Source organism: Triturus cristatus, chromosome 8, assembly GCF_964204655.1.
Source record: "Triturus cristatus chromosome 8, aTriCri1.1, whole genome shotgun sequence".
NCBI classification, from domain to species: Eukaryota; Metazoa; Chordata; class Amphibia; order Caudata; family Salamandridae; genus Triturus; species Triturus cristatus.
Window position 1 is genome coordinate 1,432,015,380 of NC_140591.1, and position 20,190 is coordinate 1,432,035,569.

Sequence of the window (20,190 nt, forward strand, 5' to 3'; positions counted from 1 at the left end):
GCCGGGTTTGTCACACATTCTCCAACCTTTACTTTAATCTGAATCTGTGCCTATCGACGCGTTTAGATGAGATACCTACCTATAAGAATGTACAACATCGCAATATATAGGTTGACACTGCCTTTCTCTAAATACAATTACTATCAGGATGAAGGCTTAGGGGGGTTTCACGAGCACAAAACTTTATTGACACAATTCCAAGCGCGCCGCAACTTGGTTTCAATGGCTTATTGGAACAGAAACATGCAGACACTGCAATGTAGTAATCAGGCCTGACTTTCAATATTGTATTGCATTTTGTCAATTTGTATTATCACTATTGTATGGTTTGCCCGTATCATGAAGCTCTAATAGTGAGCAGTAGAATTTATTATTTTTCTTTAGAACATAGCGTTATCAATTACATTGATAAAAAAATGATGTTTATACAATAGGGCAATGCAATGTAAGTTTTTCCACATGCCAAACACTTGGAATATGTATGTATCGTATTGGGTGATTTCTTTCCCTTTCCAATATGGCTGCTATACAACATAACTCTGTATTTTCCTGCTAGTCCTCTGTCTATTACAATGATGTACGTGGCGATCACTGTGTTTTCTACATATGGGTGATTTCAATCACACTTCCATTGTGTGAGCAAGGCGTAACTGCCGAAACGCATAGCGTGGAAGCAAAATAAACTTCCTGATATACTTGTCGTTGTCTCCTGAGAGTGCATTTACCTCGCTTTGGAATACGGATTTTGGGAATTTGACAACCGGGTGCTCTCCCGGTGTATGCACCACCCTCCACGGGTCCGTGGTCCCAACTCGAGCAACTGGATGTGGATATATATGTATATTTATATTTAAAAAGTAAAAGTATATTCATGTATTACCTTATTTCCTATGTGGTTGTATTGTAAATCCTTGCCTTCATTATTATCTACTGGAGGATGGTGCAGTATCAGTAGTTGGCCACATGTGGAGCTGAACTCACTCCAGTTCTGAGCTGGAGTGCATTTAATACTTTTTTGGTTCCTTTTTTTGTTGTAACTGTAGAAGCGCAGTTTGTGAATAGCAAACGGCTAACTCTTTTGTGTGAGAGTGCCTGTTTTCCTATATTGCTCCTCACTCCTCCCTAAACCCCTTCCATTTAGTAGTAAGTATTTCCTATTCTCCAGCCACTCCCCTGACCCACCCACATTTACTAATAATTAGTAATCTTACATTTGTGAGGAACTCCCCATAGAAAAGTTAAGAGAAATTGAGGTGGAGATCTCCACCCACTGGTGAACTACTTTACGTACTACAAAATGTAGTTTGTGAATCAGGCTCTATTACTTAGCTACCAGACAGGAAAACAGCCACCTTTAAAGTTCTATGATTTGTTTTTCAAGCAAGTCATGGTTCTGGTCCAGTCTCCTGCAGAATAAACCAAGTTAATACTATTGTTATCCCCACTGAGATCTGAAAAGGACATACTTCTAGTGATCCCTATAATCAAAGGACAGGGTAAAGGTGGAAGATATTTTTAATACCTTGCACACACGCATTGGAGCAGCCATCCTTTAGATGTTGCCCCAGACATGATATATGGACACTCAAATCTGAATTAAAAACATGGTTGTCTACCTAGGAGGTCTCAACCATGACCAGCAACACTTTGAGATGTTCTCTACCAGGCTAGCACTAGTAAGACCATAGGGGCATTGGTGCACTTAACAAAAGAAATTCCATGCATTACTGTAGCTAAATATAATGGGGATCAAATCAGAGAACTGATGCTGTCACAGTTTCATTGTCCACTAGATAACACTGAATATACCTAAGACAATCTTCCATCATGGATCTTTATACAGGAAGGTGTTCCATAGGAGACATTACGAGATGGACATCGGCACTCTTTTAACAGAACACCATCAAGATAGATATCATCATCATTGTATTGCCAAGATCTGAGTTGTAACATTAGTTCTTGGGTTGAGAACTGTGCAGAATATACTCCACTAGCCTTACACATTTGACAATGATTACACAGTTTAATTCTGAAGAAATACCTAATCCCCTAAAAACCCATATGCAATTTATTGTGAAGTCCTGAACTATCAATTGCATCTGTTGAAAAACATTTCATTTAACTTTTAACATAAAGTTTGACTGGGTAAGTTCTATATTTGCTTACCTGTATTCAAAACATAAGTTTGTCAATATGAGAAGTACATCTTGTATGATGAGCCCCATAATCTTACAATCAAAAGATGAGATAGTTTATCACTCAGGTTCCTAGTCTGTAGGTCTGGCTTTACGGAGCAGCTCTTTGTTTGATCTATTGTTCGTGTTATGTGTAATGTAAGGTTTTCATGAGTCAGCCCATTCAACCATTGGCTTGACCAAAGTAAATCATTACCTTGATCAGCCAGATGAGTGTACTGCTTTCACCTTTTGATATTGGCTGCTTGATGTATAATTCACTTTCTTAGAACATTCCTTCTTTGCAATGCACGAGGGACTATTTTAATACTTAAAAAGTATACTGCGTTTTCATACTTTCTGCAAACATTCAATTCCTTATCTCATAGATGCATAATATACATAAAGTTGTCCTTTTTTATTATTTCCCTGTAGGATACAATAGATAACTGTTTGGCAGCACAAACAAGTTACTAGAAATGCCAAAAGTGAATTCTTCTAATGATTTCAATTTGAGGAAAGCCAGTATGGTGTCCCTGGCAACCAGAGTCATCTGTCGGCTGCTGATAAGATTCAAAGTGCCCTTAAAAAGGCTGACCAATTGGCTTTGCTCTTGTTTGGATCGACCTTTCAAATACTCTTTCCATGAAGTCGCTGATTGGTCCCTTCACAAATTTTTTATAATAAATCAAATATATTTTTTTTCAAAGTCAATAAGAGAAAAATGGTATGCTGGTTTATGTGCAATTATATTGTTTGTTGTATTTTTGCAAATACTTTTGACATGATATTTTATGTTTGTGTTTCGTTTTCCCTATGCAGCACTTTTTGCTCTTTGAGGAATGATTTGCAGGCTTAAAAATGTTTCAAGAAAAACGTTCATACATATAGAATGTAAATTAATATTCCAAGCAATTAACATCACTATGAAGATGCACCCCACTCCTATAACATCACATTGGATTTGTTCTTTGGTAAAAATATTGTTTTATGGAGCACCACGTGCTATGCTTATGCTAACTTGATATTTTTATAGGGAAATGAGTAAACGCCTGACAGAGGAACAAGCCAAGAAAACTTTTGATCGAGCACTCAAATTAGAACAAGAGTTTGGAGAGTTCTTTACAGGTAATCTATGTCCATTTAAAACATGTATGTCATTTCAGATGTCATCATTGATCTCACTGACCATGTCATGAGTGATGTAATATATGTTAGGTCATAAGCAGTGCATTGGGGGGTATAATTTATGGGTAGCTCAGGTAATTATAACTGATGAATTTCACTGCTTTTTTATGAGTGAAATATGAGTCTAAGTATCACGTCCATGTAACCTTTGTTTTTTGTCAGTGAATTCCTAATGGTTTTTATGTTAGTTGCGAACTATAACGTCCCTGTAGCCTTTGTTTTTTGTGTGAATTTCTATGTTTTTTAAATAATATTTCCTAACTATATCATCCGTGTTACCTTTGGTTTTTAATTGAATTTCTACTTAAAAAAAAAAATGTATTACCTACCTGTAACATTTGAGAATGAGTGTGTGAGTGAGTGCATGAGTGTCTCAGTGGGTGTGTGAGTGAGTGCGTATGTAAGTGGGTGTGGATGTCTCTGAGTGGGTCTGTGAGTCAGTGGGTGAGTCTCTGAGTAGGTCTATGAGTGGGTGTCAGAGTGTGAGCAGTTCTTTAAGTGGGTGCATGAGTGTCTGAGTTGGTCTGTGACTGGGTGTACATGTCTGAGTGGGTCTGCGAGTAGGTGCATGAGAGTCAGAATGGGTCATTGAGTGGCTGTGAGAGTGTCTGAGTAGGTCTGTGAGTGGGAGTGTGAGTGTCTGGGTGTGTCTGTCTGTGAGTGTTTGAGTGTCTGAATGGGTCTGTTAAATAGGTGTGTGAGAGCCTGAGTGTGTGAGTGGGAGTCTAAATGTCTGTGTAGGTGTGTCAGTAGCTGTGTTAGTGACGGGACACCACAACAGAACTGCACCTGCGCATTTATCCAAAAGAATTCCACAGTTTTGTAGTCCCCTTGGATGCTGATGGTCCTTAGGGGAACCCCCCCTGCTACCATCAGTATGTCCCACAAAGTGGGATTGTGGGGATTTTATTGGAGGCCCCACCCTCTTTGCCCAGCACCCTGCAAACACGTCTCATGGTGCACTACTAGTTGGTGGATGAACTCTCCTTCGATGCTGAGGGTCCTTCAGGGCCAAGAGCCTTTCCTCTTACCACCAGTAAATCCCACACAGTGGCTTTGCTGAAAGCTGATTGAAGGCCAGCTCCCTTTCTCTACCAGTCTCCAAATGCATCTCCTGGTGCACTGCTGATTGGGGAAAAAAGTCCCCTTGGATGCTGAGAATCCTTGGGGGCCAAGTACCACTCCTGTTACCACCAGTATGTCCCACACAGCGGGATTGCTGGGATTTCATTGGAGGTTTCACCTCCTTTGTCCAGCACTCAGTAAACACTCCTCCTGGCCCCCCGTAATACAATAATAAGCACCAGAGAGGTGGTGGTGCTCGAGGCAATACTAAGCCCTGGATTGGGATCCCGTGTGCTCCCTCCTTTTTTGAAAAAGCCAGTATACCCCTGGAACCTGGCCCACCCCGCAGACTCTAGCGTGAAAGCTGGCCCTTATTTTAATTGATTTTTCTTTTTTTTTACTTTTGCTAGATTCACGGATTCATAGACCCCATGACCAGTGCTCGAGGGATCAGGGGATTCCTACCCTGCCCCCTTTTCTTTTTAAGATTGCTGCCAACACCTGCTGATTGAAGTGTTGGCAGCCAATCCGATCTCAGCACGAGATTGGGAGGGTTCACCGAGCCTTAGTGTCCCTATATATAAAAATTAGAATTTCCTTTACTACTTTTAAAACTACTGAATGCAGTTACAAAAAGTTTGCTTTCTGGAACAACAGTCACCTATCTGCCAAATTTGGTGTAATTCCGTTCAGCGGTTCGGGCTGTAGTCGTGTCTCAAGGTCCGATAGGAATTAACATGGGAACACATTTTTTTTGCCCCCCCCGACCCATTTTTTTTCAGCCCCCGCTTGGGGGATCGCCCCAAAACTTTCCATGCACAAAAAGAATCACAGGGAACTTTTTTGGGAACATTTCTTGAAAATTCGTCAACTGGCGCCAAAGACATAGGCAAGTCAAAAAAATGCTTTTCCTATGGAAAGGTGGTCCTAACTACAACTACCTACCCGCAGCCACCAGCCGGTAAAATGTATATATATAAATGTATATATCAATACGTGAATATTGTTTGTGAGGGAATGAGTAATATGTGAACCCAAGTAATGTTGGAGACTATGTCCACCATGAATCAACTAACTTATGCATGTAGACAAATTCAGAAATGGCTAATCGGGTCCTAACCATCCTATTCTGTGATTTCTTATTAGTAGTGTCGATCTTCGGATCCATAACACAGTTGAAGTCCCCCATCATAACAAGATCCCACTCCAGTAGTTCAGAGCTTAGAAAATGAAAAATATCCAGGTCGTCGGAGTTAGGGCCATACACTACACACATTTTAATTTTATGCCCTGTGGTCAACAGCTGAATTATCACCCACCTCCCTTTAACATCAGCCAGCTTGCAAAGGACAGTTTTGGTAAAATGTTTTGATTTCACTAGGGAGACCCCTCGTATAGAAACTGTCTGTGAAGTACACATTAGCACATCATACCTCAGTTGATTCAGAACCGATCTGTTTTTATAAGCACTGTGAGTCTCTGTTAGCCCTAAAATCTAGAGCCTATATCCCTGTAATTCCTGACGGATTAATTGCCTCTTACCGTCCCGATTTAGCCCTGCCACATTCCAGCACATGAATTTCATGTCAGCCATTGCTTCTGCTAGACTCGGCTAATTTTCCATATAGCTTACCTGGATAAAAGATAGTAAGAAAATGCTATTTAGCTACAAGGGAGAAGGGTAACTACAGGAATAGAATTAATTATTTTCCACTTACTTTTCAAAATTGTATTACATAGTTAATAAATGGAAATACAAGTCAGTAAATAGAAACCTCACTCTTCCTTGTATACATTTTTATTAACTGTGAGGCACAGTGAAGGTCTGAACTATAAATGTCACAGCATTTTATGAAATGTGTCCAGTGATGAAAAATAGTCATAAAACATTGTTACAAAGTTGGTCAAACAAGTACAAATTCTTTACTTTTCGCCTATACATAATGTTCTTGTAGTAGCTGCAGTCTACACTGAACATAATATCAGTTTATATCAGTGAGTGAATAATATTTCCATCTGAATCAACACATAGGGGTTCATTTATTATTTGGCAGACTGGGTGAACCGCCTCAAATTACTGATTCATCTGCCTCACCACTTGCGGTTCCCTCACTTTGATTAGAGGTAGAGTAAATGCACATTCTTCACTCGTAGAGCTTCAGCTACCTCTGCCAGTGGAAATCCTTTTCCTGGGAGTCCATACATTACAGGGTCAAAATGTCATAGCGACAGTTGTTTAGTCCTGTTGAGAGAGGGGTAACCACCAACCATCTTAGCATCCAAATTGTTCGCTAACCTCCATAAGTTTCTGACTCTTTTAGAGTTGGATACCTCATGCATTTCTACACTTCTAGTTTCAGTGTGGTGTCTCATGGCTTCCCATACTGCTCTTTCATATTCTTTCTGAAAGGTAGTAATTTAAAATTGCACCTGTGACATTATTCTCAGTAGTTAGTTTTAACTTTTGAAAATCAAGCATAAACCATTCTGTGTGACGTTTCAGAAAATAACCTTTAATATCCTAATGAAATTTGAAACTAGAGGTAAGGTAATCCAATTTCCCTGGAATTAATATTTCTTAGTGTTGTAATTTGTTTGTTTTTTCTGATAAATTATCTGTATACCTGGTTGCAAAAATTTGAGTTTGTGATAATTCTTGCACCCGTATTGCAAATCAAGAACTCTATTAAATATGCAAATGTAAAAGTGTAAGAAAGTTCTTCCTCCAACATGGTGAGCACAGCTGTACATTTTCTTTTTTAAATTATTTATTTGGAGAGGTGACACAATTCATAAACATATACATTAAAACACAGATGGAAACTTAAATCAAAGAAAGAAAAAAAGGTTTGTGTTATGTCCCAGGTAGGGCCGTTAATTTCCTAGTAATTGATCACATTAGGAATGACATATAAAATTATATAAGTAGATATCATTGCCACAGCAAGGAGAACAGCTATGAACTATTAGTCACAAGCAAATATTCATCCACAAGTGCAAAGAAGTCTTAAATGTCCCCTTCTCCCTTTACTTTTCAATGCCGCAGCGTCCAGTCTGAAATAGCGGTGCATTGTAATAAGCAAGGAGTCAAAAGTGGGTGGAAACCACCATCTCCATTCTCTCACCATATAAATTCTAGCGATAATGATGGGAGAAAGTAAAGTTGGCATATTGCAACTAGATATTCTCAAAATGGTAGCAAGCATAATATTTGAAACATCAACTTCCACTTTAACCCCAAGCCTATTGGAGAGCCAAAGACACATTTCTACCCAATAACCTTAGATTTTGGACAGACGGCAAACATGTGAATGATATTTGCCACTGGAAATCCACTTCTGGGGCAGCAAATACCACCTACATGGTCCCCCACCCATGTAGCTACAAGCTTTGGTGTATAGTATAGCTTTGCAATTGTATATTGCTGCAGCTTCAGTCTAGCCAAAATAAATAGAGTTGTAGGTGTAATAAACACAGAGGCTATCATTAGAGGACCCATCTTTAGTCCTAGCTGATCAGACCATTTTTAACCAGTATCTCTAGATAATGTTCCCTCGACTCATTGAAACACCTGTTTAGCCTACGGATACCAATTTGATCTTCTCCCTAGAACATGAGTTCCAATAAAGTATGTTTCCTTACTATACTATTTGACTGCCTCACTAGAAAATGACGTACCTGAAGATACTTAGGGAAGCTTTAGCTAGAAGTGCAAACTCCCCTTATAGGTCAGAAAAAGACTGAATTGTATAAGCTAAGAAAAAGTGTCCGATAGTTTTCAGATCAAGATGATTCCATTCCCGACAAGTAGAATCATGAAAAATGAGCAGTAGCAAATTATTTTTGCAGACTTGTATGTAAGGGTAGATTAGTCCAAATTTATATTTTTTCCCAAATCCCTCCAAATAGCCCAAGCATCATGCCCTACCTTAAATCATACTGGCTTCAAATAGCTGGGGTCAAATCTGGAGATGCAGGCACATGCCTCTGTCGCCAGGCAGATTTAATAGATGTAAAGTCTTGACACTTCACTTGATACCAAGCAACAAATCTGTTCCCCAGAGGTAGCCCAATAGTAATGTTGGAAATCCAGTATGGCCAATCTGCCCTCTTCCGGTAAATTTTTGAGCCACTTAATTGCTTTTTTAAGCTCTCTAGTAGCACCACAAAAAGATCCCAAAGGCAGAGTTCAGTCATTTAAGAAAGAGCGAGAGACTGGGAGAGGGATATCGCGAAGTAGATAAAGGAACTTGAGAAGCACCTACATTTTAACAGTGTTACATCTACCAATTATAGAAATAAGAAGCCGTTGGCACAGCCTCAGCAACATAATAGTTTCATCAAGAGATATCTCATAATTAAGCTTACCAACTTTTCGCATAATACTTGAGACAACAATGCCTAAATAAGCTACAGGGGGGGTCAATTGGGGATTTTGTACACTTATAGAATAATTCACAATAATTTACATTTTATTCCGATTTAGTTTACAACCAGAAGCCTTTTCAAAATGTTTGCCTCCGGTTCCATAATCGAAACATTGGGAATGGCATAGGATGAATATATAGCAACATCATCGCCATAAGCTGTTATGTGCACCCTGACCCTATACACGCTGACAGGTGAAAAATTCTGGTTATTTATGATCCTGACTCTGTAAGGTTCCAGATACATAAATAAAAAAGTAATAGAGAGTTGGGCAACCCTGCTGGGTACCCCATTGAATTGCAAATGGTTCTGAAGTTTTGCCAATGATAAGTATTCTAGCTCTTGGTTTCTGATACAGTGACCGAACATGCTGCATGTATTTATCCCCAAATCTCATCTTGATTATAATCCCCCAGAGATAAGGCCGGATACCCTGTCAAGGGCTTTCTCAGCATCGAGGCGGATCATACCAGCCAAATGGTGTAAACTGTGATAGCGGTGTTAGCGTATATAGTCATAACTCTGCCCAGAACAAAACCGCGCTGATGCTGACTTACTAAAGTATCCATCATCGCTGCCATCCTAACGACTAAAAATTTTTATTAGATTTTGGCATAGGCGTTACTCAGAGAACTCATCTGCTATGACCATCGCTCAGATGGAGATTTCACAATTTTTTCAGGAAGATCATGATATTTGCTGGCTTCCATGACTCCAGAATATCTTGGCCCCTGATTGATGCTCTGAGTAATTTCAAAGAAAAGAGATGCCGGTACATCAACAAAAAGTTAATTAAACTCTGTCCATATATCATACTGACCATCTACCTTACCGGGGGGGTGAGAAGACCAACTCTTTTTAAAGACAGAACAATGGGGTTGTGATGGGGGCCCCTTGAGACCCAAGCGGGTGAGTAGTTGCACTCAACAAATACTGATTGATTGATCAATTATCAGCTAGGGACCAATGCCAATCTCCTATCATAAATCAGCTCCCTTAGAGCGAGGATATAGTCTATCTGAGTATAATGGTTGTGGGCATGAGAATAGTAAGAAAAGCTTGAGCTCCCTAGGCGTAATACCCATCATGTATCCACCAGATCGTTCACCCTCATCAGTGCCAGAACTTTGATCATATGAGGCACTGGTATTAGCCATGTCAACACTGTAATTAAGGCACAGTTGAAATCACCGAGAACAAATACCTTCCTCAACCAGGCAAAAAGTTCAGTCGTAATTACATCAAACACCCAGGAGTCATCCTGATTAGGACTGTAAATCCCATAAATGGGAATTGAACTTGGTCCACCTCTGTGTGGATAATAACCCATATACCTGGCATTTCAGCCCTTGTTGTAATAATCTTGACTCATGGAGTAATACTAAAAAGGATTGCCACCCCTCTCATAGAAACTTGTTGTGATGTTACCACCCATAATCAGTATCGAAGTTACCTAAATACAGCCCAGCCCTTGTATGCAACATGTGTCTCCGTTAGACATAAGATTTAGGGTTTAAAAAGGATTAATGTCTCCTTGACCTGCTGTCTTTTGAGGGGGCTGTTTAGACCTCTTGCATTCCAACGCATGAGCTTAAGAGACATTATTTGCTCCAATAAATTAAAACACTGGACTCGGATCAAATAATCTTGGATATCCTGTATCTAAGTATATTCATTTCTCCATCTGACCCATGAGAGCATGCAGCATCCTGACTTACTACACAAAGGTTTATAGCGAACCTCTCCTTTTCTACACTCCCAAAGCTAATAAAACCAGCACACAAAAAAGAGGAAGAAAAAGGAGCATAAAGAGATAGAGACCATAAGACCCCTCCACCTAAGTCAAGATTATACGCCACAAGACACTGAGACCAATGCCTATACCATTCTGCCATTTGCAACACCCAACTGACTCTTAGACCATGCATGAGCTGCCTCGCACTGTGAAAATGTCAGATTAAGTGATGCTTGAGAACTTGAGATGTTAAAGAAAAAGAAAGGGAAATGCAAAAGGCGAAAAGCAATAAGTCCCCCAGAGAGCTGCTTGGAATGCTGACTTCTTTCTAAGTGTGGATTGAGAGAGAATCATCATCAGCTTTAGTGTTCCTAGACCACCATGATAGCAGCTTAGTTACCTCTACCTCTTCTCTGCAAATATAGGTCTTTCTATATTGGATCACCTTAAGATGTGCAAGTTCCTGAAGAAAGGCCTGAGTCCCCAGTTCTCTCAAAGGTACAGTTAGCTTCCATCAGCATTCAGTGGTAATGTGGCAGAAGTCGGACTGACCAAGGAATTTTATCGAGCCAATGGTGACCAGTGTAGTCAGTTGAGCTATTGCTGAAGGATAAAATTGCCGATATAAATCAATATTTACCAGCTGCTTGTGATGAATTGCCCAAATGGAGTGGAAGCCGATGAGACTGCTGGATCTGCGAGTCCCAATCCCAGTCTGAAGCTTTTTGAAAAAGATCCACAACAAATCTTCTGGCTCTTCCGTTGCAGCTCTGTGGGATCCCCAGGATCCACAGATTCTTGCAGCGCTGTAGGCTTTCTAGATCCTCAATTTATCTTGCACAGTCTGCAGTTCAATTTCATGCATTCATTTGTGCTGCTACATTCGTCACAGTATCCTTAGTCTCTGCTGTCCTCTGCTCCAACTCTTCCACTTGATCCAAAATGTCTACAATATTCTGGGAGATTTGATTAGCAGCCAGTTGCATCTTCAGATTGCCCCCCCCTAATCCCCACATATTGTTTTGGGGATTCTAGTTTCTTCTCTTTTATTACTTGGAAAATATCCTTGGAAGATGGGAGTGTAATCTACCTGATCATTTCCGGGGGAGGGCAATAGTAGATGCAGGAGGGGGTATCCCCTTCATCATAAGAATCGGTGGCTCGAGAATCATCTCCTCTATTACCAAATTACCATTATTCATCCAGCTTTGATTTCCTAGCAATTGCCAAAGCTGGCCGGGGCAGCCTGCTCTTTTGTCAATACCACCACACCCATCTGACCTAGAGAGGAGTGACGAGCTGTTAACCCAGGATCTAATACCAGTACTGGTACCAATTCCAACTGGCCAAGAGGCTTTCACACACCAAGAGTCTAATTCCCCAATCCTTTTTTTTTTATCAAGCAGCCCTATCTTTGGATGTACTGACTTATTGACTGCTGTAGGAGCTAACTTTAGAGTACCCAGAGGATCTGGGATAGTGTTTGGCGCGGTAGGACACAGAGAGCCAGAGTTTCAATTTTAAGACTCAGAAGGATCCTCTGTGTTAAGTGACCCAGAGTAGACATCTCCAGAGATTACCAAAGAATCATGTTGGGACACCAGAGAAGATCGCTTCTCTAGGCTCATAGATGCTGGGGGGTATAGACACCCTAGAAGGAGGATAATTCAGCATAAATTAAATGAGCACCTGAAGGGCACAGGTAGTGTCAGTGGACTGAATAGTACTCTCGCAGTGCATCAGATAGTCGTGAACCAAGCTGCCGTCCCATCCATCTTTCAGCTGTGCCAAAATAGCAGGTTTGCGTACTGCATTGTCCCTATTAACATCACAGGTCATCAGTTTATATGCAATTGTGAGCACCTTCAGAAAGAGAATTAGCAGTGCTCCAAGAGGCAAAAAAGTCTAGATTCTGACTTACAGCAATGTCCATCAGTAAGGCTGCCCATTCAGGTCTCTGGGTTGCCCAAACGGTCAGAAGGATTACAGGAGGCTCCACGTTCCTTTGTCACCCTTTCACTTTCTGGGTTGCAGACAGATAAAGGCTGGTTCTTTTTTTGGTCTGCATACGCCTTCTGACGGGAGGCAAAAGCAGGGGCTGATACTTCAGCAAATTCCAGTGACGACTGCACTGGCAAGGAGTCTAGGATTAGTAAATGGGCCACAGGTTTTTTGCAGAGCAAATGGGTCCAAAGCCCATTTGCGCCTGCAAAAAACCTTAGTACATCTGGCCCTAGATCTTTTGTTCTGTGGAGTCATTAAAAGAAGATGGTGTGAGGGATTTTGAGAATAAAGGTATAATGTAGAAAACGAATATGACTCTTTACATCGCGGATTTTACTCCGCGATGCATTCACAATGCGGTTGTTACAACGACCGTGTTGTCACAACACACTGCCATTACAACGCAAGTTGTTACAACGACTTGCTCTAGATGGCGAGCTGGACTTCGGAATAGTATGATTTACTATTCCAACTCCAGTGTGTGCAACACTAGGGAAAGTGTTGGAATAGTAAATCATACTATTCCGAAGTCCAGCTCGCCATCTAGAGCAAGTCATTGTAACCACTTGCGTAGTAATGGCATTGCGTTGTAACAACGCAGTCGTTGTAACAACCATGTTGTGTTTGCACGTGGTGTAAAATCCGCGATGCAAACGTTGTTTCCCGAAGAAAACACAATATTTAGTTTAGAAATTGCTGCAATGTTCTCTATTGAGCCCTGACTTTAGTTCTGAAAATCCTTGCAATTGTGTGTATGAAAAACCTTTGTAAGTTATAGATTCTTTGTGAATGAATGTAAAGAGAAGTGCTGGTTTGGGATGAAAAAAGAAGACATTGTATTAAAAAAACATTATTTTTATACTGAAGTTGTGAGACATCTTAATGCAAATAAACTATGCAGTGGGTTCTGAAAATGTCCTATGAATAACCCTCTACTTAAAATGCCCTACTTTCTCTTAGAGCCAGGCTTCACTGTGGGTAACTTTACATACACGGTGATAATATGTATTTGGTCTTCCAATCTTTCTCAGTCACCTGTATCTTACTGACATGTACCCCTGAAATGTGTTTAACATTTACATTAAAGGGACTAAAGATGTTAGGATAGCCATTTTAATATTACTTTTTCTGAGAAAATAGTTCTGAGCTTCAGGATGAGAGGTTCAGCAATATATTGGATATTTTATAACTAACCTTGTCGGACCAGCTAGAGGGATTTAACACCCTAAGACATGACTAACAGAAATTATCTGTCATTTAGCTACACAAATGCAGTGGACCATATATAAAGTGTGGTAAAGAGATTCTCTTAATAGACTTTTTAATTGCTGAGTTGCTAAAGGTAAATTAAAATCACCCACCTCCAGATGCTGAATGTCAGCTTTAGTGCTATCCGACAGGGTAGTCTATGAACTTTAGTGCACATGCCCTTTGATAGTCAGGAAAGCAATATGATATGATCACCTTTACATGAATTTTAAGTTCACTTGAAAAGAGGGTGATAGTGAAACCTGAGGTTTTAACTTGCAGATTGGTACTTAATCTCCATTCCAATTACCTCTATGTTTACTCTGGATCACCGACCTCTCTGTCAGTGCACCTAACAACACAATGTACTGCTTCTGATTCTATGAATATGGTTAGGTATATTTTATGGTGACTAAGCGCTTATTTTATGCACATAAGTTCAACTCAGTTGTACCAAATACTTTAACAACAGGGCTGTAACTAAGAAGTGTGATATGCTAGAGCAGGAGTCAGAGCAATGAAGATCACAGGTAAGTAACTGGATCAAGTGTAAACAAAAAGGGCTTGTAAAATGACAGACAAATGAAACACAAAATGTGCTTTTGTTTTTAAATTGATGTACAGAATAAGAACTACCTTTGTTGTGGGGAAAGGTTTTATAGACTCGGATTAATGTAATGATGTTCACATATTATGATGGAAGTTATGTTTGTAAAACTTCAAGTTTTTTTAGGACAATGTAAAATAATTAAAATAAGTGTGAATGGTGCAATGCTTGCCAAGGAGGGCTTGCAAGGAAAAGAGAGACTTATGATGAGCAAGTATGGTAATGTTGGACGTCTCCGTTGAGTGGAGTTAATATTAGTTTAATTCAGACTGAAGTTGGTTATGAGGTTGCTAAATAGGAGGTAATGGGCCAGTGAGAGGAGGAAGTCAATCCTTCAAAGAGGTCTGAGTGGCTATCATTATTTTGTATGGAAGGTGAAAATAATACCATACTTTGTGCTGATGAAATGTCACTGTTCCATTATGCTATTAGGTACTAAATATCAGTTAAAAGTCGGTAATGTTTTATTTCTTTTCCTACATAGAAAGACAATTTTAAAGTATCATTAAAATCTGCATCAATTCTTATAACCTTATATGGCATTTCATGTCTAATTGCAATAATAGATGTTGTAATTAACATCCTTCTTAATTAAATCTTTTCAGCTATTGTTCAAGGGGATACTTTAGAAGATATATACAACTGTTGCAAACAGGTGATTGAAGAACAATCTGGCCCTGTCATCTGGATTCCATCAAAAGAAAAGTTATAAATGTAGCTGTTGCACCTCTGATCTCAAACGGAGAGGATTATTTAGAGGACTACAATAATCTACTACATGGAGGCTTTTTATGTCTTTGTTGCATTTATGTCTTTTCAGTCAGTGTGATTGTTACTGAATGTACAACACTGAATAGTTGGAAGCCATACTGAACTTAGAAAGGGTATGAAAAGAAAAGACCTCTTTTGCATAAATAAATACAAAAGTCTAAAAGCCCAGTAAATCCTCCAAGCAGCTGCTTGCACTGTGGATCTCCTTCCAACAAGAACATACCACCACATCCAAGTCCCGCTGGAGAGCCTTATCGTTAATGGCTCACTGTATCCTTCATTGCCTCTCAATGCTAATCCAGCTTCTGGCAACATATATGGCATGGTTCCAGTTCAACCCTAATTCATTCTTATGTGGGAATGCTTGGTGTATCATTACTTGGTCTGGCCGTCATGTGGATCATTAATTTATATCACTTTAAAACTAATGGCTGTAATGGTCACTGAGGATATCCATGGGAGTCAACTGGAAATCTAGAAGGAGGACTAAGAAGAATCACATAGCCACTTTGCTGCTTGGATGATTTGACATATATTTCAAAAGGGTAGTGACAATAGTTACACAGGGTATTCTACTGTGATTAACCACTCCCACCAATCATACAGATGACATACCCAATATGTATACCTGGATGCAATTTTTCAGCCAGCTAGTCTCATTTCCGCAAAATGGCAAGATAGCATCCATTTGCATTCCTATTAAAAAAAAAACTGGGGGTCAACACCTTGTTTCATTGCCTGGTTCATATAAATAATTGATTTCATCTGGCAGAGAATTTGTAATATTGTGTATCACCACTGGAGGCTGTCCTTCCTCTCAAGGTCATAACACTAGTAACATGTAAGAAAGAGGCAAGACAAGAACGTTTCTTAATCTGTGATGCCATGGTTGTAACAACTCCAGTCACATTTTCTTTTCACAAGATATAGTGGGTAATTTACCCCTTCTGCCTTCAGTTTCGAATGCTTCTTTCTTTTTCTGTAGCTTATGGTCCATTTGTGGTCCAGGCTGTAAAATGTTCCACTGTCTGTTGTCTGAATGTGGCTGTTTAGCATAGGAAGGACAATATTAGAAAACTTCATACAACACAAACTCCATCTGCAGAACACAGCACATTCATGCTTCTTCTTCCATGCACCCAAATCCTAGTCTCTAATGTGTCAGGCAGACCTATAAAAAAGAGTTTCCATGTTAGTCTAGTGAGTGTATATTACTGAGGAGTCCTCTTCAAAATGAACGTTCTTTTATAAAATAAATTATTGTGAGTATGTATAGATTTCTAAAGTTGGCAGCTGTTTCAGCCTTTAACACCAGGTGCCAACCTTAAAATGAAAGTTTGTCCCATACAAGCAGTTTTAGTACAGTAACAGCTTGTCCTAGATTGTTAATTTAAGATTGGTTATCATGAGTTACCTTTCTTTAACACCTATCCATGACATAGTTGCTTATTTTTCTGTTGGAACAAAGTCCTTGTATGGAGGATTGTGCAACATAGATCCAGGAAGGCCAGATACACAACAGATGTTCAAGATATCCACAAAATATACTTTGCATACAAAAGATTTGAAAGGAATTCAAATACATAGTGGCACGTTTTCTTGAAAATCTGACCTGGATCTGGAACCCTTGACCTAAGTTGGGCGCTGTTGGCCTAAGATGTTCTCTTTGTAAACTGCAAACCATATAATACTTTTCTACAACAAGTGCATAACATCGGATAAATACCAAACTGCTAGTCACAAACAATTATTATTTAAGAACACTAGATAAGGAAGACAAGTGTGTGTTAATTTGCGCAGTTTATTCACCGATTAATGGATTTCATAAATTCTCGGACAATGACATAACTACGCACTGATCAACCATTACTGGTTTTATTGAACTAGTGTGCTACCCTCAGGTGCAACCATCCTTCAGCCTAACCTCTAATATCAGAGGCCTTTGATTTATTTTAAGTTCACAGCTACTACTGATTTATATTTTTAATAGAATCAATTATAGTACCCAGATAAAATGAGACCTTTGGGCTGTTGTTTATGTTGGACATCAAAGGAAATTGTGGCTGCCAGCAAAAATCAATTTTCTTCTCTTACTTTCCGAAACTTGTCTGTGTCTAGGAAAGGTCAATAAACACAGACTTTTATTGCCTAGATGTATACACTTTCTACCTGAACGTGTTGGTGTTGGTCGTCCATTTTGTCTTTAGAAACACCTGCTTGACTTACCAAATGCACTGCATGTCATTTAGTAGTGAACTATTATGTTTTTGGTGTTTGCATGTCATTTATATACATCCAATTTATTTTCTGTGTTTTGAATCTGCTTCTTCACTTCTGAGATTTTTTCATACCATTGATTTCACTTTAAAGTTACTGGGTCTGATTCTAAAAGCTTGGTGTAAGTGTGACTTAGCCTTGTAGTACTCCCTGCAGACTCCTGGCCTTCAGTAATGCTACAAGAGTAAGTCAGAGCAATATCTTTGCAATTTGGGTCCATGAGATCTAGCACCATTGACACCGCTCAAAACGGCTCTTTCTTCCACTTCAGTCATCAATTTGGCTTTCCTCACTGTATAGAACACACAAGGTCCATTTTTTTCAGTGACATCACAAACACACAAACAGAGGCACTCAAAAACAGGGAGGCAAAATTAGTTTATCTCAGTTTGGGCAGCTAACCTAATTTTGGTGTGAGATTTTCAAAAAGAGTCCATAGCTCAATAAAAATTCATATACTTTTATCCATTTGGAGAATCTTTAATTCACAGTCATAATAGTCCAATATTATATATGTCAGAGGGTAACAGCCAATGTGTTTAGTTCTCACATCGTCAAGCTTTCTCAGGGCAGCAAACCAAGAATAAAAAAATATTTTGAAATGTTAAAATCTAAGGCAGTACAGTTAAAACATAGTTTTGCACATAAGACACAGACCTCAATTGTGATGGCTTGTTTACAACATTTAAACACAATATGCCCCACATATGCTGGGGCCGAGGGAATGGAAGAAGTTTTTGGGCAGACCATTTGTGCTCTCCCCTGTAAGATATGAAACCACCAGAAACAAATGTGCCCATGTTACTCAAGCCCTAATTCTGGACTCAAACACCCTATCGTTCTGGAATTCCATCATCAAGGCTGCATATCGACTAACTGGCAACAACACTCATCCAGTTCTATGGACCTTACAAAAAATATATATGAAAAATAATCGGGACGGCCTTACGGGTGTCATGCTTCATCTTGTCCATCCCACGTTCGTCATAGCATCCTCTAATGGCGAGCAAACCTCTCATTCAGGGCTGCAAGTGAGTCATTAGAAGGGAACTGAGGGAAAAGAGTGTCCAATAAAAATCCCTACCGCCTACCATCCATACCTTTCTAGATTTTATTCTTTGGTGGAAGAGGGATGATTAAAAACAAGCCGGGACAATAAAAGCCTTGTTATGGTGTTTGTGTCCACATATGGTCAGGGCGACATGTTTCAGCCCTTCACTGGCCCCAACGGGGTCTAGGTCTTTCTCCAGAATGGAATTGGACCCTATATGACCCTCCAATATTTCCCTATATATTATACATGCGTTCTAATTTCACATATTTAATACAAATTTGCTACTCTCTAGTCTGTTCAATCCGGATACTTCGGTCTTAGAAAAATATTCCTACTAGAAAACGTAAAAACGTATGAAAAATTCAAAAGTAATAAACGTGCCAATTTACAAAAATACATACAGCATGTACACACACACATATATGTGTAGTTGCAAGAGTGTACGTATAGACATGATCTGCATGCAAGTCTAATTCAATTTGCCATTATAGTGGCATAATATCAAATCGGGTGAATATTACACACTGTGTCAACCCCATGCATGTGCAGGGCCAACATCCGAATCATGTTTCACTCATACAGTGCGAACTGTCAATTAAAGGTTTTTAGCTCAGTAAAACACATGCATCAATCGTACATCTAGAAGTATCCTTACCCTAATTCTGGGAAACTTCAACCTCATGGAGGAGCGGAGAGGGAGCCTTATTGTCACACTCTATAACCGGTACCGGGTAAAAAACAACATGTATACAAAGTTAAGCATTCATATTGATAAATGAGGCGGTTCAAATGCAAAGGATATATTTCCTTAGCCACCTACTTCCTCAAAGGTCACCCTCATAGAATCACCTACAGTGTATTCACAGCCATCCTCCCAATGTTACCACGATTGCGGCACGCCCGCATTTTAAAAGATGTCACTGCAGAGATGGTGCCCGATCAGTGACGTCCGGCAGAGTGATGAGATTTGCCACTTGGGAAATGTAGTCTACACTTCCTCATGTGCATGGCTCTTGAGGGATCCCTATACTTCCTCCTCCAGATACACATTTACTTCTCTTTAAGGTTAATGTACCTAATTCCAGTACTATTTCGCCCTTCTTAGATTTTTATTGTTTTCCCACTCATTCGCATATTTCGCTGAGCTGTTAGCTTGAATTACAGTGTTCCTATGGCCAGTCAAAAGGTCAGATCACGTTGAATTATGTGTGAGCACTTTGTCACCACAATAACTATATAGCCAACATGCTATATTGGCAAACTGGATGAGTGTTGTAGTCAGTTAGTCGATATACACCCTTGATGAAGGAACTCCTACAGGGTAGGGTGCTTGAGTCCAGAATTAAGGCTTAAGTTACAGGGGCATGTTGGTTTCTGGTGGTTTCATTGATTACAACATTGACACAATGGTCTAGAATTCAGATCTTCATAATATTGACAATTGTTCTCTCATTCACTATATGCAGTTCAATTGGCTTAAAAACAATATTGCCAAATACATCAGAGTTCAAATCCTCATGATTTCGGTTAAACATTCACTGTGCAGTTCAAGGGAACTATGGGTACATTAAAGGGGAACAAATATATACCTATTAGCATGCAGAAAGAAAATGCCAATGTAAGTTAATCACTTTGACAT

The 20,190-nt window shown here is 39.5% G+C and overlaps 1 protein-coding gene across 4 annotated transcripts in view; it reads left to right on the forward strand.

Moving 5' to 3' along the window:
- DLG2 (discs large MAGUK scaffold protein 2) overlaps positions 1-15,940 on the forward strand; it is a 4,361,751-nt gene extending 4,345,811 nt beyond the window's left edge. For all 4 annotated transcript variants that reach the window (XM_085623221.1, XM_085623223.1, XM_085623224.1 and 1 more), the window contains 2 exons: positions 3,211-3,302; positions 15,055-15,940. In XM_085623221.1, the coding sequence (XP_085479347.1) occupies positions 3,211-3,302; positions 15,055-15,161 (199 nt within the window). In that variant the 3' untranslated portion in view covers positions 15,162-15,940. The remainder of the gene's footprint in view (positions 1-3,210; positions 3,303-15,054) is intronic.
- Positions 15,941-20,190: the final 4,250 nt, after the last annotated feature.